This window comes from Trichechus manatus, unplaced genomic scaffold (genome assembly GCF_000243295.1).
Source record: "Trichechus manatus latirostris isolate Lorelei unplaced genomic scaffold, TriManLat1.0 scaffold00006, whole genome shotgun sequence".
NCBI lineage: Eukaryota > Metazoa > Chordata > Mammalia > Sirenia > Trichechidae > Trichechus > Trichechus manatus.
Genome location: NW_004443942.1, coordinates 4,146,447 through 4,172,290, shown reverse-complemented (window position 1 = coordinate 4,172,290; position 25,844 = coordinate 4,146,447). Strand labels below are relative to the sequence as shown.

The following is a 25,844-nucleotide window of genomic DNA, read 5'->3' as shown; positions in this document are numbered from 1 at the left end:
AACCATTTGTGCCAAAGAAGATAAGAAAGATGACCTAGTCATCGCCCCACAGTTCTCTTGAGTTACACATACCTAGGGGCTGAGTCTCCAAATCAGTACACTTTGAGAAACTAGATTGTGTATAGGCACTCTCTCCAAGAGCTAAGAGTGTGTAGAGACATGACACATTTATTACTTTCTTCCCAAGGCAAAGGAAAACAATTTTAAGGGATTGGGTTACACTGAGTCAGCTCTCTGACTCACATGAAAGAATAAACAAGAAACCAAGTAAGTAAATATGGAGAAACTCCATCCATCCTCAGTGACCCAGGGAGTGTCCTGAACTTAACCAGAATGTAACTGAGCAGTAAGAAAACTCTCAGAACCTATTTAGCTTTTTGTAATTACTGAACAGTTCAAGGAGACAGACACTTTCACTCTGTCCCTGAAACCTACCCTGTTCCTATCCTTCATCTTACCCGTTATTCTTTGCCTTGAATGAAGGAATCATTCAATTAATTATGTGGACAATACCATACTTAGCCAGGTGCCAGTAATTAATGTGGATGTGACTAAGCTTAATTTGATTAATTGTTTTGTTGGGAAGAAAGGTGATTTCATTAGGGCCTGTACAAGGAGAGGGGTCTGGTGGTGCAGTGATTAAGCATTTGGCTGCTAACCAAAAGGTCGGCAGTTTGAATCCACTAGCCACTCCTTGGAAACCTTGTGAGGCAGTCCTACTGTATCCTATAGGGTCACTATGAGTTTGAATATACTCGATGGTAAGGGGTTTGTTTTTTTTTTTCACTTTGCGTAAGGAGTTTCCTGAGGATAGAGATACAAAGCTGTGGCTTCCCCCTGAAGCCTTTCTAGGGTGGGGATGGAATGATTGGATGCGGGGGGTGGGGAGCACGCTGCCCTTCCGGTCTCCTTCCGCTTTCTATTTTCAGAGCCAATCCCTGCATGCAAAGATGCTGTAACTGCTCCAGGGGAGAAGAGGCCCACGATTGAAGTCCAGGTCTCGGGGGTTTGGGGATAGGGAAGGGCACTGAGGGAACATGCTCTGGCTCTGCTCACCTTGGCTTGGCCTGAGGCACTAGTGAGCAGGATCACTTTGGCTGCTGGCTGGACGAGGTCCCACCTCAAAGAGAAAAGCAGATTGTGGACACTCGCAGCCCTCCCACCCTAACTCGTGGCTTTCCCAGTGTGAGTCTTGGCAAGTCTTATAAATGCCTGTGGGCCCTTTGAGCCCCAAAGCATTCCTCTTCATCCAGCATTCCCAAGGTGGACACTGAGGGCTGGGGGAACACCAGGGAGAGAGACGCTAGTCAGGAAAGGCTTCGTAAAGAGGAGACATTTGAGCTGGACCTTAAAGATGAATAAGGGGCTGTTGGCAGACAAGGGAGGTAAGAGCATTCTGAAGCATGGACCAAATTCTGGGTCTTAGCATTCGTGGGGAGGGAGGTCTGCAAGGCATGCTGGAAAGCAGGTCAGGAACTGACAGTAAAGGGCCCTGTATGCTATGCAGTTTGGTGGATAAGGAAGGTAGAAAGAAAGGCAGGTGCAGGTAGAGTGTCCTCAGGGTGAAGGTTTCATGGGGACTCACAAACTTGGTGAATCTGCTGGAGTCCGGGGCCCCGGAGCCCTGCCGATCCAGAGACTGGACATCCCCGGCCCTCTTGCTAACTACATTCAGAACTCACTAGTGTGTAAACCAAAAGCCAAGCTATTAATTTGCAGGGGTGGGGAGCATCCCTTTTCAGTGGCAGGAATGATACCCCATCCAGGACTTCTCCTTGCTAGTGTCAGGTCCTGGGGCAGCCAGGTCGATTGTCTGAAGGTTGCTGGGTGAGTGGGAGTTTAAGCAAAGGGAGTTGATATTGTTGAGGACTATTCCATGGGTGTCCAGGTGCTGCCTGGTGCAGCCAGAGCCGAGAGTTCCCGAGTGACAGAACCTCAGCCCCCCTCCTTGGTCACTGGTGGCACACTGTTTTTGCTCACTCTGCTCTTGTCACATTGTTTTATTATGCCAATAGCACAGATGCAGGCTGACGTTCCCAGGGCCTGGAAGGCAGCCTGTCTCCTCCCATTATGTTTTGATTGAATTAGTCCAACGCTCATTGTTGTAGAAGGCCCTGCCGCTGGAGCAGCTTTCCAAACATGTATAATTAGGGACATGCATAATCAAGTTCGTGTTTTAGGAAAACAACTTAGACTGCAGTGAGGAGCCTGGTGGAGGGGGAGAGAAGCCAGAAGCTGGAGACCAGTGTCTTTGCTCCCATAGCTGTGCAGACATTGAGGTGCGACCTCAGCAGGGGCTGTGGGGAGCCTCCGTGAGGGCAACAGAGCTCTCCCCTGCGCTTATGTTCGAGTCTGAGAGTGAGCCCCAAACCACAGCGCTGGGACCAATGCATTAAGAGCCCCACCCTTCCACCCCAACTTTCTATCCCTAGCAGGAGCTGGGCAGGAATAAAGACCTCTCAAGAGGGTAGATTTGCAAGGAATGAAGCCGGCTTTGTTCCTCTCAGGCGCTCAGCATCTTCTCCTGGGATCCAGGTCCAGATTCAATTTCTGGGAACCTGGCAAAAACTTGGCTCTCTGCCCGTTACTGGAAGCTTCTCTTCCTGAGTCACATGTGGGGCTGCAGGCCATCCCAGTATTGGGGGCCCCCTGAGCTGTGCCCAAGGACTGCGGTGCTGCGAGGTTGTCTGGCCTGGAGTTTGCAGCAACTGTAGGGCCTGTGGGGCCTGAACAGAAATAGCATTTGCTGAGGGGGGCCACTCCTGAGAAGGCCTCCACCCAGCCCCAATCTGCATTTTCTCTATGTGAAGGAGGACAATTGGAGCTCCTGAGGGATGTGCGGGGGACACAGATAGAGGTGGGCCGTGCCTCGGAGCTGATGCAAAAACTCGGAGCGGCTGGGAGGAGTTCAGCGTGCTCTCACTTTCACTATTTCAGCGGGAAACTGTACCTTTTGCTGTATCGGGATTCTGCCCCCCATCACGTTGCTGCTCTTCCCTGCGCGAGAAAGGCTTGCTGTCAGAGGGCAGGATGGGCTGGAAGACAAGGCCGTGCAAGAGGTGGGCCTGGGGCAGACGTTCTGGCTCCTCATTGACTGTGTAACACGGTGTAAGAGCAGCAGGTCAGGGCCCACATCCCCACTCCACCACTTGTTAGCTGTGTGACTTAAAGCAAGTTACCTAACCTTTCTGTACCTCAGTTTCCTTATCTGTAAAATAGGAAGGAATAATAATTATACCTCTCTCCATGGGTTATTGTGAGGACTACATGACTTACTGCTTAGGATGTAGGATAGCTCTGGCGCATAGAAAACATGCTATAAGCGTTAGCTATCATTACTGTAATTGTTTCATGATTATAGTCCTGATTGTCATATACAATCCAGAGGCCTTTCCTTCAAGGACAGAAGCTGCCTCTTCTCACAGACTCGCTGATGTTCAGGCAGAATCTGGGTGGCAGGGGGGTGGGGGCAGCACTTCCCAGCCTCCTCCCAAGGAATGCTGGGTAGTCCTGCTCCTGGCCACGGGCCCAAGGTCTGGAGCAGCTTCCCTGTGTCCTCGTTGGCTTATCTTCACAGATGTCTTTGAGGCCATTCCTCTTCCTGTAGTTGCTGGCTCTTTTGACCTCTCCTCCTTGTCCTCCTCCTGCCTAAGGCAAACCTCACTCTCTCTTCCAAGAAACTCACCTGTTGAATCTTCCCCTGTTGATAGTATTGCCAGGTAAAAGACAGGACCCCAGTGAAATTTGAATTTCAGATAAACAGCAAATAGATTTTAGTATAAGTCTGTCCCATGCAATATTTGGAACATACTATACTATAGGGTCGCTATGAGTTAGAATCGACTCGATGGCATTGGGTTTGGTCTTTTTTTCCCCCCGTGCTAAAACAGGAGCCCTGGTGGCGTAGTGGTTAAGAGCTCATCTGCTAACCAAAAGGTTGGCAGTTTGAATCCACCGGCCACTCCTTGGAAACCCTATGGGGCAGTTCTACTCTGTCCCTGTAGGGTCACTGTGAGTCAGAATCTGCTCAACGACAGTGGGTTTGGTTTTTTCAGTTTTGTACTAAAACATTATTCATTGAAATTCGAATTTCACTGGACACCCTGTGTTTTTTTAGTTAATTAATATATATAATGGAGTCCCTGGGCAGCGCAAATGGTTAAGCGCTCAACTACTAGCCAAAAGGTTGGTGGTTTGAATTCGTCTAGAGGGTCGTGAAGAGACAGGCCTGGCAATCTACTTCTGAAAGGTCGCAGCCTTGAAAACCCTGTGGAGCAGTTCTACTCTGCACAACTGGGGTTGCCATGAGTTGGAATCGACTCACTGGCAACTAACAACTATATATGTGTGTGTGTGTGTGTGTGTGTGTGTGTGTGTAAAACAAAAAATCTGCCATTTCAACATTTTTACATGTACAATTTGGTGACATTAATTAAATTCATCATGTTGTACAACCATTGCCAGTATCCATTTCCAAATTTTTCCATCACCCTTAACAGAAGCTCAGTGGCCCTAAAGCAATGACTTCTTCTCTCCCCACCCCCAACCCCAGTAACCACTAATAGGCTTTGGTCTCTATACATTTACCTATTCTAGGTATTTCATAGAAGTGAGATCATACAAATGTCCTGTATTTTTATTTACTAAATCTGGCAACCCTACATTGAGGGCCCCAAAACTAAGGGGACTTATGTAACCCTGAACGAAGAGATGGTGGGAGAGGCCAGGACTGAGTCCTCTCCTCACATTGGGAGACCTGGAAGGGCTGCAGGACATGGCTTCGTAACACTGTTGATGCTTTTGGACCTGCCGTTCCTGCCAGGCTCCTGGTAACTTGAATGGCACGTATTTTCTGCACATGGAGCACTAACTGTGTACTAGGCATGTATGATGAAGGACAGACCCAGGCAAGGCCCAGGGATTCCACCCCCACTGTCTGCCTTTGGAATGGGGGTGGAGGCTGTGCAGACCCAGGGACCCCGAAGAGTGTGTGGGGGAGAGGGTAGGAAGGGCTCCCTTCACTCCTTCCAAGCCAGACTGGGTTGACAGGCACTCAGTTGACTAAAGACGACTTAGGAACATGAAGAAGAAATTTCCTTTAGAATTTAATGAGTTTATGCTCTTCAGAGGGAATGCCGCTCTGGCTGTGTCGGCTGTAAGTGAAGGCTGGCCGTCTTTCTGGCTTGGCAGCGGGAGGACATCTCTGGAAGGGGGAACAAGCTTTTCTCTGGAACACTCCCTGTCCATCCCTGAACACTTGTGGGTGTACAGAGGGCCTCCCACGGAGGCTGTTGGAGAGGGAGGCACCTGGGTCTGGGGGCTGTTTATGTTGAGGGGAGAGGGGCAGGAGGGGAAAGAGAACTCCAGGACTATTTCTGGAATGCTCTGGGCACTAAAGGGGTGGGAGTGGGGAGTTCTCCCTACCCGGGGGCTGAACCCAGCTGGGGATTTTCTCTTTCATGGTGGTCTAGTGGTTAAGTGATACAGCTGCTAACCGAAGGGTTGGCAGTTCATATCCACCAGGCACTCCTTGGAAACTCTATGGGACAGTTCTACTCTGTCCTGTAGGGTCGTTGTGAGTTGGAATCGACTTGATGGCAACGGGTTTTGTTTGGTTTGGTTTTCTTGGGGGCTGTGTGACTTGGGGCAGTAAGCATTGGTGGATCTGCGCCAGGAGACCCAGGCGGCATACCCTGCCCCTGTGGAAGCAACAGTTTTGCAGATGTTGGCACTTCAGAATAATAGTAGCTGGCATCGGAACCAAGGCTCCTGGCTCGTGCCTGGCTTTTTCTGAGAGGCAGTGTCTGCAGCACGGATCAGGCCAGAACTCTTGGTGAGGTTTGGGGCCCTGCCAACCCTGAGCTAGCTGGAAGTTTCCAGTGTAGCATCCAGGAGGGGCTGGGGGTGCCCTGCTGTTCGTGAGACACATGTGCGTTTTACAGGATCCTAGATTGGCTTGGTTTAAAAGGTCAAAAAAGGACTCTGAGGAATGGGGAAAGTCTGACTTGGAAATCTCACGGAATAAGGGGAGGCTGCCTGCCACTACCCTTTGGAGCACCATTTCTAACTTCCCCAGGCACCTTGCACCAGGGCCCCCGCCTTGTAGACCCTGTCCCCAGGCAGCAGGCAGAGCTGGCAGCCTCTGGCCTCCCAGAGCGCCCGAGCCCCTCCTGCCTCACACTCTGGCCCCCCACACCCCTGGTGGGCCCCAACCCTGCCCACCGCTGTCTGGACGGTTGATCACTCTCCTCTCACAGCTTGTTCTTCTCTGTAGGACAGTTGCTTTTCTTTCTATGGACCATCTTTGCTCAGGGGTCACAGAACAGCCCCGTGGCAGATTGTATCATCTGCCTTTCCTGGGAGCATTCAGGGCCTGGCCCAACACCCCACTCCTGGGGCCAGGAAATGACCATCCACAGACAACCTGCCCCATCCCCACCCCCAAATGACCATCCACAGACAACCTGCCCCACCCCCCACCCCTAAATGACCATCCACAGACAACCCGCCCCACCTCTCACCCCCAAATGACCATCCACAATCAGCCCCACCCCCAAATGACCATCCAGACAACCTGCCCCACCCCTACCCCCAAATGACCATCCACAGACAACCTGCCCCACCCAAACCTCAAGTAACCAGAGTGTGGCAGTGGGGCTGCCAGAGCGCAGAATGTCTTGACTGACCCTGGCCTCAGCCTGGGAATCCTGTTTTGGTTCCTTTAGTTCAACATCCTTCAAAGTACATCCATGCTTCCCTGCCTCCACGATTGGCCTCCTCAGTCATGCTGAAGGTTCAGGAATAGAAGCTACATTTGTATGGATGTCCCAAAACAGAAGAGATTTGAGCCACCTGCTTGTTTTGGGGCAGGTTGGAAACAGGGGTGCAGTGGATAGAATGAGTGCTTGGGAGGGAAGGTCTGATCAATTAGGGTCTAAGTCTTAGCTTTTTCTCCATCGAATGTGATCTTGGGCCCTGAGCCTCAGTTTTCTCCTCTGCAAAATAGGTATTGATTAATGGTTTTATTCATCCTTTTATTCTTCTACGGATAACAAATGTGTGCCAAGCGTATACTGGTAAACTATAAGGTCGATGGTCGACCGCACAGGGTGGCTGTGAGGGTTAGAGAGCCGCTGTAAAGCCTGCCGTGTGTGCAGTGCATACAGTTGTTGCTGTCAGGTGCCATGGAGTCGATTCCGACTCATAGCGACCCTGTGTACTGTAGAACGAGCCACTGCCCAGTCCTGCACCATGCTCACAATCATTGCTATGCTTGAGTGCATACAGTAGGCATTCTGTAAGTGTTCACTCCGCCCTATCAGGTTTTGGCTGCAGTGTGCAAAGCTCTGAGCCGAGCGAGGTTTCAGGTGGTGGAAGGCTCTGGACCAGGAGAGGCCCCCCAGTCCTGGAGGGGTGGCCTGCTCCTGTGGGCCTCACGAGAACGTCTGGGATTACCGAGGAGGGTGGGAACCAGAGGTGCCGCAAGCAGGAGGGTTACAAAGAAGCGAGGTGCCCGCTGGCCCCACTTTTAGATGCCTAGGAAAGCCTCACAGGAATTTGTTGGGTTTTTCCCTCCTACTTTTGGCTTCTGCCTCCTCAGATCCTCTCTCCTCTGATAAACTCTAAACTGGAAAATCAAAGACAGAGGACGGCTCCTTTGCCATTTTCCACTATTTCATGAGTGTCTAAGCACCAGAGAAGTTTCCAGGCCCAGTGTCCCTGCCAGATCTAGTCCGTGTTCCTCGTCAGCCCCACCTCCTGCCGGCATCTGTTGCACAAGCATTGAGAGGGAGCCCTGTCGGCCCTCTTGTCAGCTTTCTAAATATAGCTCCCTCCTCAGACAACCACTAGACGATGCTATGAATGGTCTCAGTTCCCGTTGCCAGCTAGGCAGCTTGTCAGACTCCATCAGCACGGGCGGGAGGAGCGGGGACAGATGGGAGTGGCCGGGATGTGAGAGGAGCCCATTGAGCCCATGCAGCTGGCGTCTGTCATGGGTTGTAGTGACAGTTAGGCCCAGACACCCAGGGCCATGGCCTTGGCCATGAGTTCCTGCTTCCTGTCCCCGAGGATGTGTGGGGGCAGGGGCCCTGCTCCAGACAGGCTTCGCTAAGCCGTGACTGAGGGAGAGGAGACTGGTTGGCGCTGAAGGAAGAGAAGAACAGTGTTCTTCCCAGGAGAAAGTGGAAGAGCCCCGTCTTTAAAGTCCAACCAACAGTCTTGGAGTCTCAACTCCACAGCTGACCATCTGAGTACCCTCGGGCAGATCCTTTGCCTTAAGTCTCAGTTTCCACGTCTGTGAAGTGGGGATAATACCTGTGTTGAGGAGAGAAAAGAGAGTTTGTGCAGACGGGCTGGCTGTAGTGGGTTCTGCCAAACCAGGGCTCTGCATCAGGATGGGAAGGTTGCTGTTGCCGTCTCTGAAGAGCATGTATCCCACATGACATCTCATCCCACGTGCTCTGCAGTGCGGACTAAGGACCTGTCTTCTGCCTTGGGTACATCTTTAACTTAGCCTCCGTGTAGAACAGAGTGCCTCTTCTAGTCCTTAAGGTCTAAGAGGAAGGAGGCCCTGTAAGGCACCACTGTTCATAAAACAAAACCCAGAACTTTTCCACCCTTCAGATGGGGAAGCAGCCGAGCCTCATTTTTCCCTCACAGTCCTCTTAGTTCATATCTCCCCTCCTCCGGAACCATCCTGGGCCCTGTCGGTGCATAGGCTGCTTTAAAACCCCGGCCCAAATGTGAACATAACCCTTAAGCACAGGTAAGATACACCGGAAAATAAAAACTGAGGGAGGACCAGAGAAGTGAACACCAAGAACATCAGAAACGCAATGGCTCCCAGGTGAGTCTGTGCCTGGCTCTGCGTGGGGGTGCCAACCCATGTCCTCCCCCTTCCCATCCACTCAGTTCTGCTTAAGGTTACAGGACCTGGCCTCTTCCTCAGGTCTCTAACACCAGGAAAGGTGGGACCCTGCCCCCTATTACTAAGGGGTCCCCAAAACCAAAAAGCCAAACCCATGACCGTGGAGTCGATTCCAACTCATAGCAACCCTAAAGAACAGAGTAGAACTGCCCCATAGGGTTTCCAAGGCTGTAACCTTTATGGAATTAGGCTGCCACATCTTTCTCCCATGAAGGGGTCCCCAGGAGAAGCTCAATACTAGCAACATTTACCATATGGAATGCCTGGTCTTCATACAATGAGAGGCCACCCCGTCCCAGGAACTTTACTCCTGTGGGTGAAGGCATACAAGCCACTGCCCGCCTGTGTGACACTCTGGATATAGGTAAGTCCAGACTAGATGTTACATCCCCACTGCCAAGGATAGAGATGTGGAGCTGTTGGTAGAAACATCAGGCCCCCCAGTTTTCAGAACTGCCTTTCTTTGACAACTGCAGGCCCCCTGACAGGGGTGCTCCGTGGGGCAATCAGGCATTGGATGGATTGGAGCAGACACATAGCTATCTATTGCTATGGCCACCATTGTTATGGCCACCATTTACAGAGCATTAATGCAACACAGTGATGCTGTAAAATTGGTCCTGTTTTTATCCCCATTTTTAAGGTCATACAGCTATTAAGAGGCAAAACCAAGATTCAAAATTTGTGCTCTTAACCACCAGAGTCTCAAGGTTTCCAGCGAGTGGACTCTATTCTAGCAAACGTAGCCCTCTGTAGATGCCTGCCTGAGCCCCAACCACACATAATCGAGGAAGGAAAGTCCTTGAGCTTCCGTGATGGAAAGTCATATTAGACGAACCTATCAGAGCTCTTATAGGTAGCAAATAACACGTCAGTGAAGGAAACCAATAGCTTTAATGTAATTAGTTTTTCAATGGTATTTGGCAAGGTTGCATGCCAAAATTCTTTCCATAGCTAGAAGGTAATTGCATTACTGTGGTTTTGCACTGAATGCTTTGTCATGCATAGGAGCCAGGTTAGGGAAAGAACAATATTTCCAAGGATAAACGTGCAGTTTACTCGATGGAGAATTGTGAACAGCAGTGTCTCATAGAGATCGGCTCTGGAAGGGTCTTTGCTTGTATTTTTTAATTAAAAATCTGGAAAAGGAAGTGCGTAGTGAAAATTCCAAGGCTACAGGGACTTTTGGGTGATAAATTAAGTGAATTTATCTGTTTTTGCTTTGGTTCCTGTCTTAGTTTCCTATTGCTGCTGTAACAGAACCACCACAAGTGGGTGGCTTTAAAGAACAGGAATTTATTGTTGCACAGTTCGGGAAGCCAGGAGTCCAAATTTAGAGTATCGGCAGGGCTGTACTCTCTCTGTTGGAGATAGGGGAAGATCCTTGTCTCTTCAGCTTCTGTAGCTCCCGGCATTCTTTGGCGTTCCTTGGCTTGTAGATGGATCTTCACATGGTCTTTCCCCACTGTGTGTGTGTCTCTGTGTCTGTTTTCCCTTCTTATAAGACACCACTGAGAAGAGATTAGGTCTAGGACCCACCCTACTCCAGGATGGCCTCATTAACATAACAAAAGAAAACCCTATTTACAATCAGGGTCACATTCAGACCTACAGGAGTTAGGACATCAACATATTTTTTGGGGGGGACACAATTTCAATCCATAACAGTTCCCCAGTCATTGCTAGCGATCAGCATTTTGTTAGCCTGTCTGTCACAGCTTAACATTCAAGTGATTTCCTCCATTCAGTACATATCTATCGCGTGCCTATTATGTGCCACGTGCTGTGCTGGGCATAGGCATGTATCATACATATTGTTAATACACTTTACAAAAATGGGACCATATGGTTCTTCCACTTATTTTAGTTTATGACGTATTTTATAAATCACTGCATAAAGAGCTACCTCGTTCTTTTAACGTCTGCATGACAGCACTTCCCTAATGTCTGCATGGCAGTGCTTCCCCATGAAATGACTACAATAATTGAGTTAACCAGTCCCTTCTTGTTAGACATTTCAGGTATTTCCAGATTACAAATAATGTAAAAATACAGTCTTGAATATTGTTGTATTCATTATTTGCTCACATGGACAAGTATTTCTGAGGACAGCCGCCAAATGGGAAATTACTAGGTCAGGGGATATAGTCATTTAAAAATTCTTGATACCAATCAATTGTCTGCCAAAAAAAAAAAAAATCTAGTTAAAAAAAAAATCATGCCCAAAGCATGTGGCAATGCCCATTTCCTCAAACTCTACTAGCATCGGACATTGCGTTAGTATCCTATTGTTGCTGTAACAAAATACCACAGATTTAGTGGCTCTCAACAACACAAATTTATCTTGTAGTTTCGTAAGTCAGAAGTCTGATGTGGGTCTCACTGGGCTAAAATCAAGGTATCAGAAGAACTGCATTCCTGTCTGGAGGCTCTAGCGAAGAGTCCATTTTCTTGGCTCTTCCAGCTTCTAGAGGCTCCTTGTCTCCTTCCATCTTCAAAGCTTGCAACGACCAGTCAATATTTCTCACGCTACATCACTCTGACCTCCTCTTTGACCTCCTCCTTCTATATTTAATCACCCTTGTGATGACATAGGTTCCTGGGTGGCGCAAATGGTTTGTTCTCAACTACTAACCTAAAGGTTGACGGTTCAAACTCACCCAGCAGCGCTGCATGAGAAAGGCTTTGCAGTCTGCTTCCATAGAGATTATATACAAGAAAATCCTATGGAGCAGTTCTACACATGGGGTCGCCATGTGTCAGAGCCAACTCAGTGGTAATGGGTTTGGTTTTTGTTATTTTTGGTTGTGATTACATGGGACCACCTGGATAAACCAGGATAACCCCCCATCTCAAGATCCTTAATTTAATCATAACTGCAAAGTCCCTTTTGCCATGTAAGGTAATATATTCACAGGTTCCAGGGATTAGGATGTGGACATTTTGGGTGGCCATTATTCTGTCTACCACAGGTATTATCAACCTTTTTAATTTTTGACATTCTAAGTGAAAAGATGGTATCCTGCTCTTCTAAATAACATTTCCTTGATTACTAGTGAGGTCCAGAGTCTTTTTCTATGCATCGAGGCAAGAAAATGTCTGCTTCTGTGACTTGTCTGCTGATAACCTTTGTCTCCTTTTCTGCTGGGTGGCCTTTCCTCCCCCCGCCCCGCCCCTCCGCCCCCACCAATTGAATTGTAAGAGATTGCATATTCCTAGAGGGAAGGAACTTTCTCATAGTCACTTTTGTGTCCCCGTGGCTTGCATATGGCCAGGTGTAGACAAGGAATTCAGTGACTGTTGGCCCTTCTTTACTCCTTAATGTCATCCCTCCCGACCCCATTCTCTTGCTATTCTATTTTGGAAGAAATATCTGGAAGCTTCTGCCTGTAACTTCCTGTAGAGCTGCCTGAGTAGAGTCTGTAGGTAGGAGGGTGTGGCTAGCCGAGACAAGGAGTGTCTTGTGTTTGGCTTATAGCCTCTCAGACTTTCATGCCTTTATGGGCTGTGGGGTCAAACAGACCCAGTGTCAGGCCCTGCTCCGCTCAGCCCCTTATCCTGGAACATCATCTAACCCTCTGAGCCTCCGTTTTCTCATCTGTGAAGACAGTGATGGTGCCATAGCTGACGTTCTAGGGTTGGTGTAAAAGTAACAGGAATGAAACTGTCAACTCCTACTATTGAGAAGAATCCTGTTTGCACAGCTGCTGTACCTCATGGTGTTGATCAAGGCTGTGGGCAGAGCTTCGGGAAGGAGGCAGCTGCTGAGCTGTGATGGGGAGACACAGATAAGAGTAGTTTGGGGCCATTTTTCAGGGTGCCAGGCAATGTGATCTCCTTTGACATTTTTCAGAAATTTACAGTAAAGATTTAAATGACTTATCAGTTATTTAGGGGTGTCAGACTTTGTCTCTTCTGAAGAGGGCCCTGGTAAGCACAGAGCCTAGAATATGCAGGTGACTGGTACATGCCAAGAAGCAGAGACTTTGCCAAGTTGTCCTCTTCCCTGCCATCCTTCAGATGGGGTTGTGGGAAGACTGGTGTTCAGTGGGATTGATGGTGCCAGGAGCTTCCTGGGTGGTGAGCTTTGCCTGGTAGGCAGGCCTGAGGTCTCATGGCTCACACTCTGACAGGTACCAGGCTGAGGATTGGTGTCAGGTCTGGGTGTGCACCAGGGCCATGCAGAGGCCAAGGCTGCAGCCACTCTGAACCAAACAACATCCTCTCTAGCCCTGCAGTGTTGGCCAGGGGACACTGAGACCTGAACAGTGACACCAGCCACTTCCCAATGATAGACCCCAGTTCCCTGGAGCTCCTGGCCAGGGCCTGCCTGCTGATCCCCAGGCCTACACACATGCTATGGAACCCAGTCGTTCCAGTCTGTACCCATCACCATGGCTGCCTCAGCTCACAGCACAGAGGGTGTCCAGCCTTGGCCAGTTAGGTGGAGGCCTGCCCACCCAGACCTTTCTGGGTCAAGCCCCATAGGCGCTTTCAAGATGGAGTGTGCCACCTCCCTCCCCCAGGACCCTGACTCAGAAGACGCTTTCTCACCTGCCTGGCTCTGACTACCACATCCAGAGCCCGGAGCCCACTCTGCTCAAGGGCTGGTGGGAAGAGTCCATTCTACCATGAACTAGCACCAGAACCTAGGGGAATCACTTGGCCTCTCTGAGCCTGCTTCCAAGTTGGCAATATGGGGAAGGTGATCCCTATCTCTAGGTCCCTGAGTGGCGTAAATGGTTTGCGCTCGTTTACTAACCTAAAGGTTATTGGTTCAAACCTACCCAGCTGCACCATAGAAGAAAGCCCTGGCGATTTGCTTTCATAAAGATTACAGCCAAGAAAACCCTATGGGGCAGTTCTACTCCATAACACATGAGGTCACCATGAGTTGGAATTGACTCGACGGCAGTGGGTTTGGTTTGTTTGGTTTTAAGTCCCTACCTGCTACCTGCTGGGAGGAGTCACTGAGATCACAAGCACCAGCACCACGTCGGGTTCAGTTATTGGTTGTTCTTGTCATGTTTCCTCCTCTTCTCCTGCCCTTGTTTCCCTGCCTTAGAGCTGCTGGTCCCTAGGCCTGCTAGCGTGATGCAGGGCCACATCTAGCTCTGCTCTTCTCTCTGGCCTCAGGGATGATTGAATTCCCTCCATCCCTCCTTCCGTTTCTTCAGCCAGCCAGGCAGAGCTGGTAGCCATAAGGAGAAGGTACCTGGGCTGGGGTGGCTGAATCCCAGCCACCCCAAGCTGGCAGCTGCCTTTGCTTCATGGCCAGGGACCTAGACCAGGCCCTGAGGAGGGCTGCCCATGATGGGCTGCCGTCACAAGGGTGGGCCGCTGGCCTATGCAGCCTCTGCAGACTCTAACTTCCCCTCCCAGTCAGCAGATGCTGGTTGGGCCTGGACTGCGGGCCTTCCTGTGCAGTCTTGCCAGCCTGCAGCTCATTAGCACTTTTTATTAAATCCATCTGCTATGTGTCGAAGACTAGCTCTGGAGTCTGTGTGCTCCCGCCCTGGGTGTGTGTATATGGGGGGAGACTGCACACAGACATGATTGTGTGGTTTAGGGTTGAGTTTGAGAGTGAGAAAGCCAGGCCTTGCTCTGGGTGGGAGTGAGATGCGCTAGCAGTGAGCTGGCCTTTGAGGCTGGTACCTATGCAGGGCTCAGCAGTGGGGGAAGTCTGGAGACCTTCCCTGAGCCTCCTGAGCCTGTGTGGTCAAGATGGGGGAATAAAGTGGGGCTCTTCCTTGCCAGGGCACATGAGTTTGCTGATCTGCATTCCATGTGCTGCCCACAGACCTTAGGGTCTGCCCCTTGGAATGGAAGCCAGTGAGACGCACTGGCCAAACTGCCCCCCTCCTTCCCCCAGGAGTGCATCATTGACGAGGACTGTGGGCCGGGCAGGTACTGCCAGTTTGCCAGCTTCGAGTATACCTGCCAGCCATGCCGGGACCAGCAGACAGTGAGTGTGCTCAGAGGCATCTGGGGCTGCAGCGCCCAGAAAAGGAGGTCTGGGGGGAAGGCCAGGGGACCCAAAGGGTCCTTAGCCATGCTTCTTGGAAGCCTCCTTTGGGTCCCATCAGGTCCGCACTTGGAAGGGCCTCTCAGTAATAGGAGGGGGCTTTGTCAGGAGACGCTCCCAATGGGTCTGGCTCCTGGAGTGCTGGAGGTCACCCCAGAGTCTGGGACCTCAAGGAGTCATCTGCAGGCCTGTTGCTGCCCCGCCCCACCCCACAATTGCTGGTGACATTGGCTGCCCCAGCAGTGCGGAGAGGGGAATGGAAGAGCAGGCCATGCACTGTCCTTCCCTTCAGGAAGACCCTCCTAGGAGACCCAGCCAGAGACACCTGGGCAGCCAGGGCGGGGGGTGGAAAAGGGTGGTCTGTCCCTCTCCAGCTTCTGCCTCCTCCAGCCCCTGCAGTCCACCCAGTACCTGTAACTTTTCTAAAGAAAGGCTTGAGTCTTGTGGCCAAGCTCTCCTCTGCCCCCATGACAGCCCGGCTACTTCGCCTAGGATCTCAGTTTCCTCCTCTCTACACGGGGAGCATGCGGGCTCCACCACTGACAGGGGGCCTGGGGCTCCCCGCCCTCCTTTTCCCACCTCCACGCAGCTCTGCGCCCGAGACAGTGAGTGCTGCGGAGACCAGCTGTGTGCCTGGGGCCACTGCTCCGAAACAGCCACCAGAGGTGGCAACGGGACCATCTGTGACAACCAGAGGGACTGCCAGCCCGGGCTGTGCTGTGCCTTCCAGAGAGGTGGGTGGACTCCCTTCTGGTCCAAGGGAAGCCCTGTCTGGAGCTCCACCACACGCCTGGGGCCACAGCCACGCCACCCACGTCTTTGCAGGGTCCTGCTTCCTAGGTGGCCTCCAGAGGCTCCCGAAGAATGTGCCCCAGCCCCAGGAGCTTTGCCTGGGTGCGGACCACCCCCCACCCTGGGGGAAGACCTCACTGTTTTTGCCTTGTTGATGCCTAAGCCATTGCCGTTGAGTCAGTTCTGACTCATAGCGACCTGTGATGTTGATGCCTAGAATAGTTAAATTTCTGGCGAATGCATGGGCCCAGGGAAGGAGGAGCACCCTCGTGGGTGGTGGGATGCTCTTGGGATTAGAACAGCCCCTCCGCCACCCCACCCACCACATTCCCCAGACTCGGAGGATCGTACCTGGCCCCGTGGTTTTTCTTGTGCCTCACTCTGCTCCACTCCCACTTCCCATTCTCACAGCCCTTCCCGGGTGAGGTCTGGTCAGGCTTTCTCCCCCTCCCACCTGTGTTTCTGAATACTTTTCCTCACTGCCTCCCCAGCTCCTGTCTCCCCAGCCCCACTGGTCCACCAGTCCCTGCTGACTCAGTAGTTTTCCTACAGGATAACGTTCTGGTGATTGCTCCTCTGCAGGAGCTCCTGCTTTCTCCCACTTTAGTCAGTCTGTCTGGCTTACACATCCCTCATGAGCCCTAACTTACCTGTCCTCCTTTACTCTCCCGCTACTTCTCTGTTTGTTCCAACTTTTCCCATTGAACCAGACCCCCAGGCCTTTGTAGGGGCAGTCCCCAGGCCTTGAATGCCTGTGCTCCACTCTTTACTTTCTGCAGAGTTCTTTAGCCCTCAAAACCCCACACAAGCCTCACCTCTTCCAGGCAGTCCTACTTAACTGCTCTGGCCTCCTAGATTGTTCTCACCTGAGCTTATGCTGCCGCTCCTGTTTCCTCATGTCCCACCTCTGGGATCCTAACCTACAGTTTGGGGTTGAGGGAGGGAGGTGGGACTGCACCCCATTTTTCTGCTCCCTGTCCTTGGTGCCTGCCTACCTCGTGCTGGGCATGCGGGGTGACTCTTGCTGGTTCCAGGACTGTTGTTTCCTGTGTGTACACCCCTGCCTGTGGAGGGCGAGCTCTGCCACGACCCCACCAGTCGGCTTCTGGACCTCATCACCTGGGAGCTGGAGCCTGACGGGGCGTTGGACCGATGCCCATGTGCCAGTGGCCTCCTCTGCCAGCCCCACAGGTGAGGGGTGCCGAGAGAGGATGAGGTGCCATCCAGGGGAGTGGGGGCTGAGGAGCTGAGGCAGGATTTGCCTGGGAAGTATGTGAATTCAGTTTAGGATAGGTTTAATTTGAGGTGTCCCTGGGTCACCCAGATGAAGAGGTCCAGTCAGTAGTCAGACATGTAGGTCTGCAGCTGAGAAGAAGGTCTGGACAGAAAGTAAGATTTGGCACTCATGTAGATAGCAGCTAAGGCCTGAGAGTGCACGAGTGAATGGCCCAAGAAGAAGGTATAAAGGGAGAAGAGCTGAGGGCTAAGGACAGAGTCCAGGCCCATCAACTCTGAAGGACAAGCCAAGGAGGGAGCTGGCAAAGGAGACTGAAAAGGCAAAGTCAGAGAAGTAGGAGGAAAACCAGGAGCAGGAGCCACAAAGGTGGAGGGCACCACCAACACTCTCAAAGGCTGCCGAGAGACTGCAGCATCAGGGCTGAGAAATTTCCAGTTTTCCAGTGCACATGTTACTGGGCTGGTCAGCAGCTTCTACTTAACCTTCCCTGAAGGTAGAATCCAGAGTGGCTGGGAAGATGGACAGAACTTCCCCTCCCAGCCCCTGCAGAGGTCTGGGGCTCCCAACACGGGCATCTGACGTGGCAGTTAGGCTATGTCCTGCTGTCAGGGGCTGTCTTCTGTCCAGAGGTCCAGATGGGCAGGGGGCTTAGAAGGGCGTAGTGTTACTGTAAATTCTCAGGCCCCAGGGTCTGTAGGGCCTGCCCTTGGGATGCTGAGCCCGAGAGAGTCCGTTGCAGAAGCCAGGCCTGCAGCTACAGGTGGGGAAGGAGGGGAGCTGCCCTTGAGATCTTTTTTTAAGACGGGTTGTTGACAAGAAGTTAAGACTCTGTTAAAGAGATGTTAGAGGAGGCGATGTGAAAGCAACACCATGAGACCCACAGAGACAGTGACCACTCTGCTGCCTCATGCCCAGGCTCCTTCCCTCAAGTTTAGAGCCCGGCTTTGTCCCCATGGGAAGACATGGCCCTCAGATGAACCACAGCTCTGTCTCTCCCTAGCCACAGCCTAGTGTACGTGTGTAAGCCAGCCTTTGTTGGGAGCCACGATGATGACGGAGAGAGCTTGCTGCCCAGAGAGGCCCTGGATGAGTACGAGGATGGTGGCTTCATTGAGGAAGTACGCAAGGAGCTGGAGAACCTGGAGAGGAATCTATCTGAGGAAATGGTGCCCAGGGGGCCTGATGTAGCCTCTGAGCTGCTGGATGGAGAAGAGATTTAGATCCAGACCTGTTCTGCGGGTAGATGTGCAATAGAAATAGCTAATTTATTTCCCCAAGTGTGTGTCCTCTAGGTGTGGACTGACCAGCCTTCTTCCCATTTCTTCTTCCCAGTAGATTTTCCTTCTGGCTTGAAACATCTGCCTTGACAAAATGAGGTGCTGTGCATTTGTCCAGCCCCCATTCCCCTGAACTGTACACCACCATCACCATTCTGATGCTTGGGGAAGGACGGGGTTGTGGGAGGATGAGGGTTCTGGGGTGAGGGCAAAATGGGCTTCTAGACTTGGTCTAAACCATTGGCCACTTCACCTGCAGTGGTTGGCAGATGGCACATTTTCTTCACTGTCACTTTGAAAATTGTTTGAGGGAAGGGGATGAAGAAGGCTGTGGAGTCTCCCCACGATGGGTTTTGGAGAAATGTTGACTCCTGTACACATGGAGAAGAGTGCCCTGCTCTGCAAACATAAACCTGGTGAAAATGTAACAAATGAAGTTTTTGCGTAGCTCTTTCCATTGGCATCGCCAAGCTGCGCCCTTCGCTACTGCGGATCAAATGTTCTGCTCACTCTGCGTTCCATGGATTCACTCATTCAGCAGTTTCACTCGGCTCCTACCTAGTGGCACTCACTCAGCATTTTCACATCTGTGACCAGCTGACACTCTCATCACAGTCTGGGAGGGAGACATTATTCTCCCCATTGGTCAGGGACCTCAGAGGCTCAAAGACTTTGTTTCTAGCCTGCGTCACATAGCTAGTGAAAACCAGGACAGGATTTCATCCGGGTGAGACTCCAAGTCCAGTGCTCTCTCCCTGACTCCATACTGCCTCTGTGCCACCAAAAGTTCCCCCAAAAAGGAAGGAGGAGGGGATTTTGTTTGTTTGTTTGAGGCACATCTGGGATTAAGGTCAAACTAGTTCACGCATCCCTATAAGATTAAACTTCTACTGTTAGACATAGCAGTGTTCTTGCCAGTGTGGAGACGACCATCATTCTAGTGAAGACAAATGGCATTGACACTGTCCCCTGTGGCAGTTACATTAGTAACTTTGAAGGTACATGATTGGAGCATACTGTGTAAATTAACTTGCCAGGAGCAGTACCTGGGCAATTATAGGGCCAGGATTATAAATGAAATTTGCAAAATCACTTAGCAGCAACTGAAGACCATAAGCAACCACATGGAGAAAATCATACCAACAAGGCTCTATGAAATATGGTTGTAATATCCAAACTGAGAACACTGAACTGTATGCTGTTCCACAAATGATATTTTCAGGTGCCATGGACTGTTTCCATCGTGTATTCACAGAGTCATTAAATTTTGAAGTTGCACACGATTGTATAAGCATGCTTTCTTTGAGTTTTAAAATTATGTATAAACACAAATTGCATTTAGAAATCGAGCATAAATCACTTCAACTACTCTTCTGCAGTTCTTGGACTTCTTTCTTCCTTTTGACTTTTAATATACATAAAACCTTTTTTAACCAGGAAAAACAGAATAACCTGCATTGTCAAAAAATAATAATAATAATACTCAAAACAATGTATCTAAAAAAAAAATTTCTGTATGGGAGACTAACTTGAAATGTAAACTTCATTTAATTACAACAATTAAAAAAAAGAAAAAAGGGATGGCAGAAGGGTTAGAAATTAAAAAGAAAAGATTAAGGAAATAGAATGTATGTAGCAGAATCTTAGGGAAATGTTTTAAGCTAATCAACCAGATACGAAAATAAAAAAATAATAGTAATCTCTTCCAAATCAGTAAATTTTCAAGACAACTGAAGCACACTTCTTTTGGTATAAAAAATATTCTAAAAATATTAACCACTTTGGATGGGACTTAATCGTAAGTGTGCAAATGCTTCATTGAGAGTAAATGGAATATATATGACCCTTTTCTTGGGAGCTTTCTTTAATCAAATGGAACTCCGGGCCATAACACAATAAGACCTTCAAGGGCTATAATCACAAAACCTACTATATGTTAAAAGTCAACTGAGTGGCAGGCACCAGATTAGGCACTCTACCTATATTAGCTCATTTAATCTTCATTGAATTCCATGAGTATTTTCTCCATTTAACAGATGAAAAAAATGGAGGTTCAGAAACATTAAGTACTAGAGCTGGAAGTCATACAAAAGTAGCATCTAGTACAATATGCCCAGGATATATTTCTTTTCTTAAATAATTTATTTTGTTTTTTGTTGTTGAGAATATACAGAGCAGAACATATGTCAACTCAACACTTCCTACATGTACAGTGACAGCAATTACATTTTTCAAGTTGTGCAACCATTTTCACCCTCCTTTTCCAAATTGTTCCTCCCCCATTAACATAAACTCACTGCCCCCTAAGTTTTCTATCTAATTTTTCAAGTGCTGTTGTCAATTTGATCCTGTATAGCTCTTAAAGAAAGCACAATGCTTAAGGCAGACATTCTTTACTAGTTAGGCTAAACTATTGTTTAGTTTTAAGATGACTTCAGGGGGTATTTTTGGATTAAAGTTTATCTCAGGGCAATAGTTTCAGGTTCATCCAGCCTTATGTCTCCAGAAAATCTGGCTCTATGAGAATTTGAAATTCTGTCCTGCATTTTCCCCCTTTTGATCAGAATTCTTCTATAGAATCTTTGATCAAAGCATTCAGTAATGGTAGCCGGGCACCGTCTAGTTCTTCTGGTCTTATGGCAAAGGAGGCAGTTGCTCATGGAGGCAATTAGTCACACATTCCATTTCCTCCTCCTGTTTCTGACTCTCCTTCTTCTCTGTTGCTCCAGGCAAGTAGCAACCAATTGTTGTACCTTGGAAGCTTTTAAGACCCCAGTACTACGCAACAAGCTAGGAAATAGAAGAGAAGCACTAAACACGATATTAGGCCAATTAACTGGGTATAGTGCTTATTTTAAGATCAAATATGGAACAGTTCTGTGCCCGATTTTAAAAATTACCTGGACCACTCTACCTCCTTACTTCGTTTATTCACTCAACAGGCATTTACTGTGAGCCTGCTCAGCGCCAGGTACTGTGATAGGCTCTGGTGGTACAAGGTTTTCCCAGACAGGGTCCCTGCTCTGAAGGCACTCATGGGCAAACGATGGAGATACAGCTAAACCAAGCAATACCAGATCAGAGGCAATATCAGAACAGAATGTGTGGGCGCCTCAAAGGAACTTGTGGCTTGGGAGAGCTAACGTGCACTGGCTCTTGAAGGAGGATAGGAGTTTATCAGGGGGCCAGAAGGAATAGGGAAGAGCATTCTGGGCCATGGGCAGAGGTAGAGAGGCAAGAGAGAGTGCCATATGGGGAAAACTGCAAGTAATTAGTAGTGGCTGGAGAACTAGTTAAATTTGGGAAGAGGCTGAAAATTACTTCAACAAAAATGTTATGAGAACCTACTTTGCATCAGGCCCTAATGTTAGGTGCCAGGGAGACAGTGGTGAATGATAAAACTAGGTCCCTATGGAGCTTATATGCAATTATATTATCCTGCCTCAGTTTTGTCACCATAGCCACAAACATATAAGAACATGAAAACAAAGTGTTTGCAAAAACACTTTGCTGAAATCCAGATATAGAGCAGCTGGTGTATCTATCTCCTCTGCTCACAATTTTAAACGTGTTAAGAGGATTCAAGGTGGAGTTTGGTACCTGACTCTTACTGTTTTCCCTTCTCCCAGATTCAGAGTTCCCTGCCAAGGTTTGGTTACCCAACAGCAGTTCTCGACCCTCTTTTCCTTTCCCTTCTCCCAGAACCACAGAGGCTAGAAAAGCCAGACACTTGCTACCCCAGCCTCCCTTCCAGCTAGGGACCTAGTTCTGGCTGAGATGTAAGGGGAAGACTGCCAGAGTTAGTGGGATTTTTTTTTCCCTGCCTGATGAAAGAGGTATACAAGAAGGAAGCCCCTGCCCTGCACCCTTTCCCTTGTTTTCTGCCTTTGAGTACAGGAATTTTGGGATGTGGTAGCCACCTTGTAATCATGTGCAACAAGCCTATCAGGATGGCAGCATGATGGTGTATTGGTTTCCTATTGCTGCTGTAACAAATTACCACAAATTTAGTAGTTTAAACAATGCAAATTTATTATCTTAACTGTTCTATAGGTTGGAAGTCCAACAGGGATAAAATCAAGGAGTCAGCAGGACTGCATTCCTTTCTTGAGGCTCTAGGGGAGAATCCATTTCCTTCCTTTAGTTTCTAGAGGTTACCCACTTTCCTTGACTGGTGGCCCCTTCACAGCCAGCAACCACAGGTTGAATCCTTCTCATGCTGCCCTATCTCTGGCTCTGTACAGCTGGGAAAGTTTCCCAGACTTTAAGGACCCATGTGATTAGATTGGGCCCACCTGGGTAATCCAGAATACTCTTCCCATGTCAAGGTGCTTAATCTGTGAAGTCCCTTTTGCCATGTAAGGTAAATATTCACAGGTTCTGGGAATTAGGATATGGACACCTTTGGGGGACCATTATTCTGCCTACCACAGAATGATAAGAATCTAGGTCCTTGATGACTTCGACGAGGAAACCAATCCTGGTACCAACTGTATCTGGGCTCCTTTTTTAAGGAAGCCACCATTACTATAAAGGTGCCGTTAACCTTTTTGTATTTAAGCCAAAAGCATTCCCAACTGGTATAGAAGCTATTTGCAAAATGAACAATAGCCAAAGGGGGAACAAAGTACAGCTTTATTAATCCCAGCCCACCCATTTCCCATTCCCCAGTGTAGAGCGCTGGAAAAGGCAGATTAGAAAATGAAATGTTTGGGTGGGTAGTGCAGGCTCTGGGTCTGTTTCCCAACCATCTGCACAGACAAGAAGGGCTGGCCTGCCTACCCACACAGCCTCAGAATGAACAGGAAGAGGACTATGTTGGGGCAGAAATGATGGCTGCCGAATTTCCCAGCCTCTCCTGTGCCCGCTGTTTCTTCGCCTCCTGGTTTCTCATCCCCTTACCTCCCCAGAAGGATCCTGTCTCACTAGACTGTTTCTTTGGGCATTTGACGCAGAGTTGGAAGAAAGGGAGCAGGGGCAGAAGGATGACAGTTGAAGAGAGAAGCAAGGGGGCTGCTGTGGTGTGAGGAAAGAGGGTGGGGTGGGATGAGGAAAAGGGTGTTAAGTGGACTCCCTTCCAAATAGTCAAGAAATGCAACTAAAGAATATAAATTGTTTTGAAATTACTTTTTGATAGTTAGACTGGGTTTCTAAGTTTAAGGGGTCAACAGCTGTTGAGCTCGGCACCTTCCACTTCAACAGAAGCAGCACTACCACGACCCTACATAAAGAAGACTGGGGGTTGGCGTGTTAGGAAATCACCTTTTGGGAGACTGCAGTGATTGGGAAATGAATATTCCCCTTCCTTACTTCCCATGAGCAGAAATCAGACTTGTTCCCTTGACTGAAACCTACAAGGAGAACTTTAAGAGAAACATTTCATAAAATGTGCATGGGAGCTGTGGGGGATGGCTGTGAGTAAGCTGCGGGCCCTGATGACTCGCCACCTATCTAGCAGAGAAGGAGCACCGGGGAGAGGCGGCTTGTTGGGGTGGCCAGGCAGAGGGGAAAGGACTACACCTTTGAGTCCCCAGTGGTTCCTGAGAGGCAAAGAAAATGGATTCTGACAGTACCCACATGGAGGAAAGATGTAGTGGTTGAAGACTTGTTAGGGCCCACTGCAGCATGGGACAAAGTGGTGGAACACGTTTAGGAGGAATGTGGTGTGATTCTGCCAGCAGGAGTTTGAGCAAAGGATATAAGGGACCACCAGTACTGTTTGGAGTTGCAGCTTTTGCCTGCAGGACCGGTGAGGAATCTACAAGTTTACAGTAGTGACCAGGAGAAAGGCAACAGTAACCTCACCACCACCAATGCTGCTCATAAAAGTGAGTTTTCCCCCTCATCCTTTTTTCTTAACCATCAGTAAAGCTGGTGCAGGAAGAGGAGGCAGAGAGAGCCACTGACCACACCTGAGCTGCACATCTAACCAGCACTGTGTGGGGGAGTGAGGGGAGCTCTTAATCAAACAACTGAAACTTGAACAAGAGCAGATTGTTTTAATAAGGCAGTGTGACTTGAAAGTTATAAGCCTGCATGGAGAGCTTGATAAGAGCCCATTTCCCAGTGGGAAATTGCATTTGACAATACAGTTGGCAGTTACTGGAAAAACAGACCCACTGCATATTTATATCTCAAGTTGATACTCTTCAAGTGGGTTACTTAAGCATTATTTTAAAAGACTCAAAATTAAGTGTACCTTCTGGGGAGGTGAAGCTTGGAAGCAAAAAAAGGAGAAGGGGGAGCTTGGTTCCCACCTTTAGGGCAAGGTTACAGGGTCCACAAATAATTCATGGCCTAGTGAATTCTTAGCTCTAAGCCATGACATGGTCAACTTCTCTAGTACAGATTAGCTGGTAAGGGAGGGTGGAGGGAGGTGGTGCTGGTGGAAAGAGGCAACGCTGTCACTGGGAAAGGTAGGAGCATTCCTCCTCAGTGCTTTTCCAGCCATCCTACCTTGGCTCCTAGTGATTTTGGCATTCTTACCTAAATGGTCACAAGGGGTTTAATGCATTTTTGATTTTGTCATGTATTATTTCTAAAAGTTTGGAAAATTAGCACTGTATCTAACCAAATAATCATACCCCCCCTTCTCCCCACATGAGCTATTTTGAAGGAGCATCTTCTGACTTTTTGTACAGTAAACCTAGGTGTCTATGAGCTTTATTTGCACCATGAACTTCTTTGAAAATCTGATTTAAAAAAACCTATTACTAACTCCCCAGAAAATTATACATATATACAATTTGATTTCAGAATTTATGGACTTCTTATAGTTTTTGTCTCAAGCCTGCTAGTGACCAAAATAATTGGTTTTTCAAAAATTACACAGGTTTAGATGGAATAGTTTTATTTAGCAAAAACTTGCTAATTCAGATAATCTTCTATTCCATGTATCCTAGACTACAGTTTGCAAGTCACAAGTGTAAAAGAGTTGGTTAGGGACTTGACACTGAACAGAGACAAAATTCAGTGGAAGAACTACAGTGTCCAATTGAAAAGGAAAGACATTTAAATACTAGTCAATGAACCAGAATAAAAGACTTTATTGTATTCCATACATTCACAGGTCACTTCCAGGTTTAGTTAACAACACTGCAATGCTATGAGGCTGTGCACTCATTTTGCTTAGACCACATGGTACGTCTGTAGCCCTCTCCTCCTCTCTTGGCCTAAACATGTACCACAATACCATTTGTAAGTGCGGCTGAAAACCAATAGTGATTTCATTTGACTATTTTCTAGCTGGGGTATAGGTTCGCCCCTACTTTCTCAGAATCTTAAAGTATTGTCTTTTCAATTACATTATAAAAGAGATCAGCAAACAGACCACTGTAGGGTGTAGGGCTCCTTCTCTCACAATTTTCTTCTCATCTTGACTACTAGCCCTTACATACACTTCCTTAGTGTGAGAAGAGTACCTTCAACTACCAAATTTCTGTACAGACCAGCTACACATGGCGTGGCCTGGAAACCACAGCTTTTGCTTCTTTGGCCGTAGTGCATCCCTCACCTCAAGCACCGGCCTCAGAAATGTAGGTACTTGGTTCTCACAGGGTGTGCGTGATTGGCACAAATCTATCT

At 48.8% G+C, this 25,844-nt stretch overlaps 1 protein-coding gene across 1 annotated transcript in view; it reads left to right on the top strand.

The window, feature by feature from the left end:
• DKK3 (dickkopf WNT signaling pathway inhibitor 3) overlaps positions 1-20,414 on the top strand; it is a 48,495-nt gene extending 28,081 nt beyond the window's left edge. The window contains exons 5-8 of the mRNA XM_004369653.2: positions 14,802-14,894; positions 15,544-15,688; positions 16,781-16,937; positions 17,984-20,414. Of these exons, the coding sequence (XP_004369710.1) occupies positions 14,802-14,894; positions 15,544-15,688; positions 16,781-16,937; positions 17,984-18,203 (615 nt within the window). The 3' untranslated portion in view covers positions 18,204-20,414. The remainder of the gene's footprint in view (positions 1-14,801; positions 14,895-15,543; positions 15,689-16,780; positions 16,938-17,983) is intronic.
• The last annotated feature ends 5,430 nt before the right edge of the window (positions 20,415-25,844 follow it).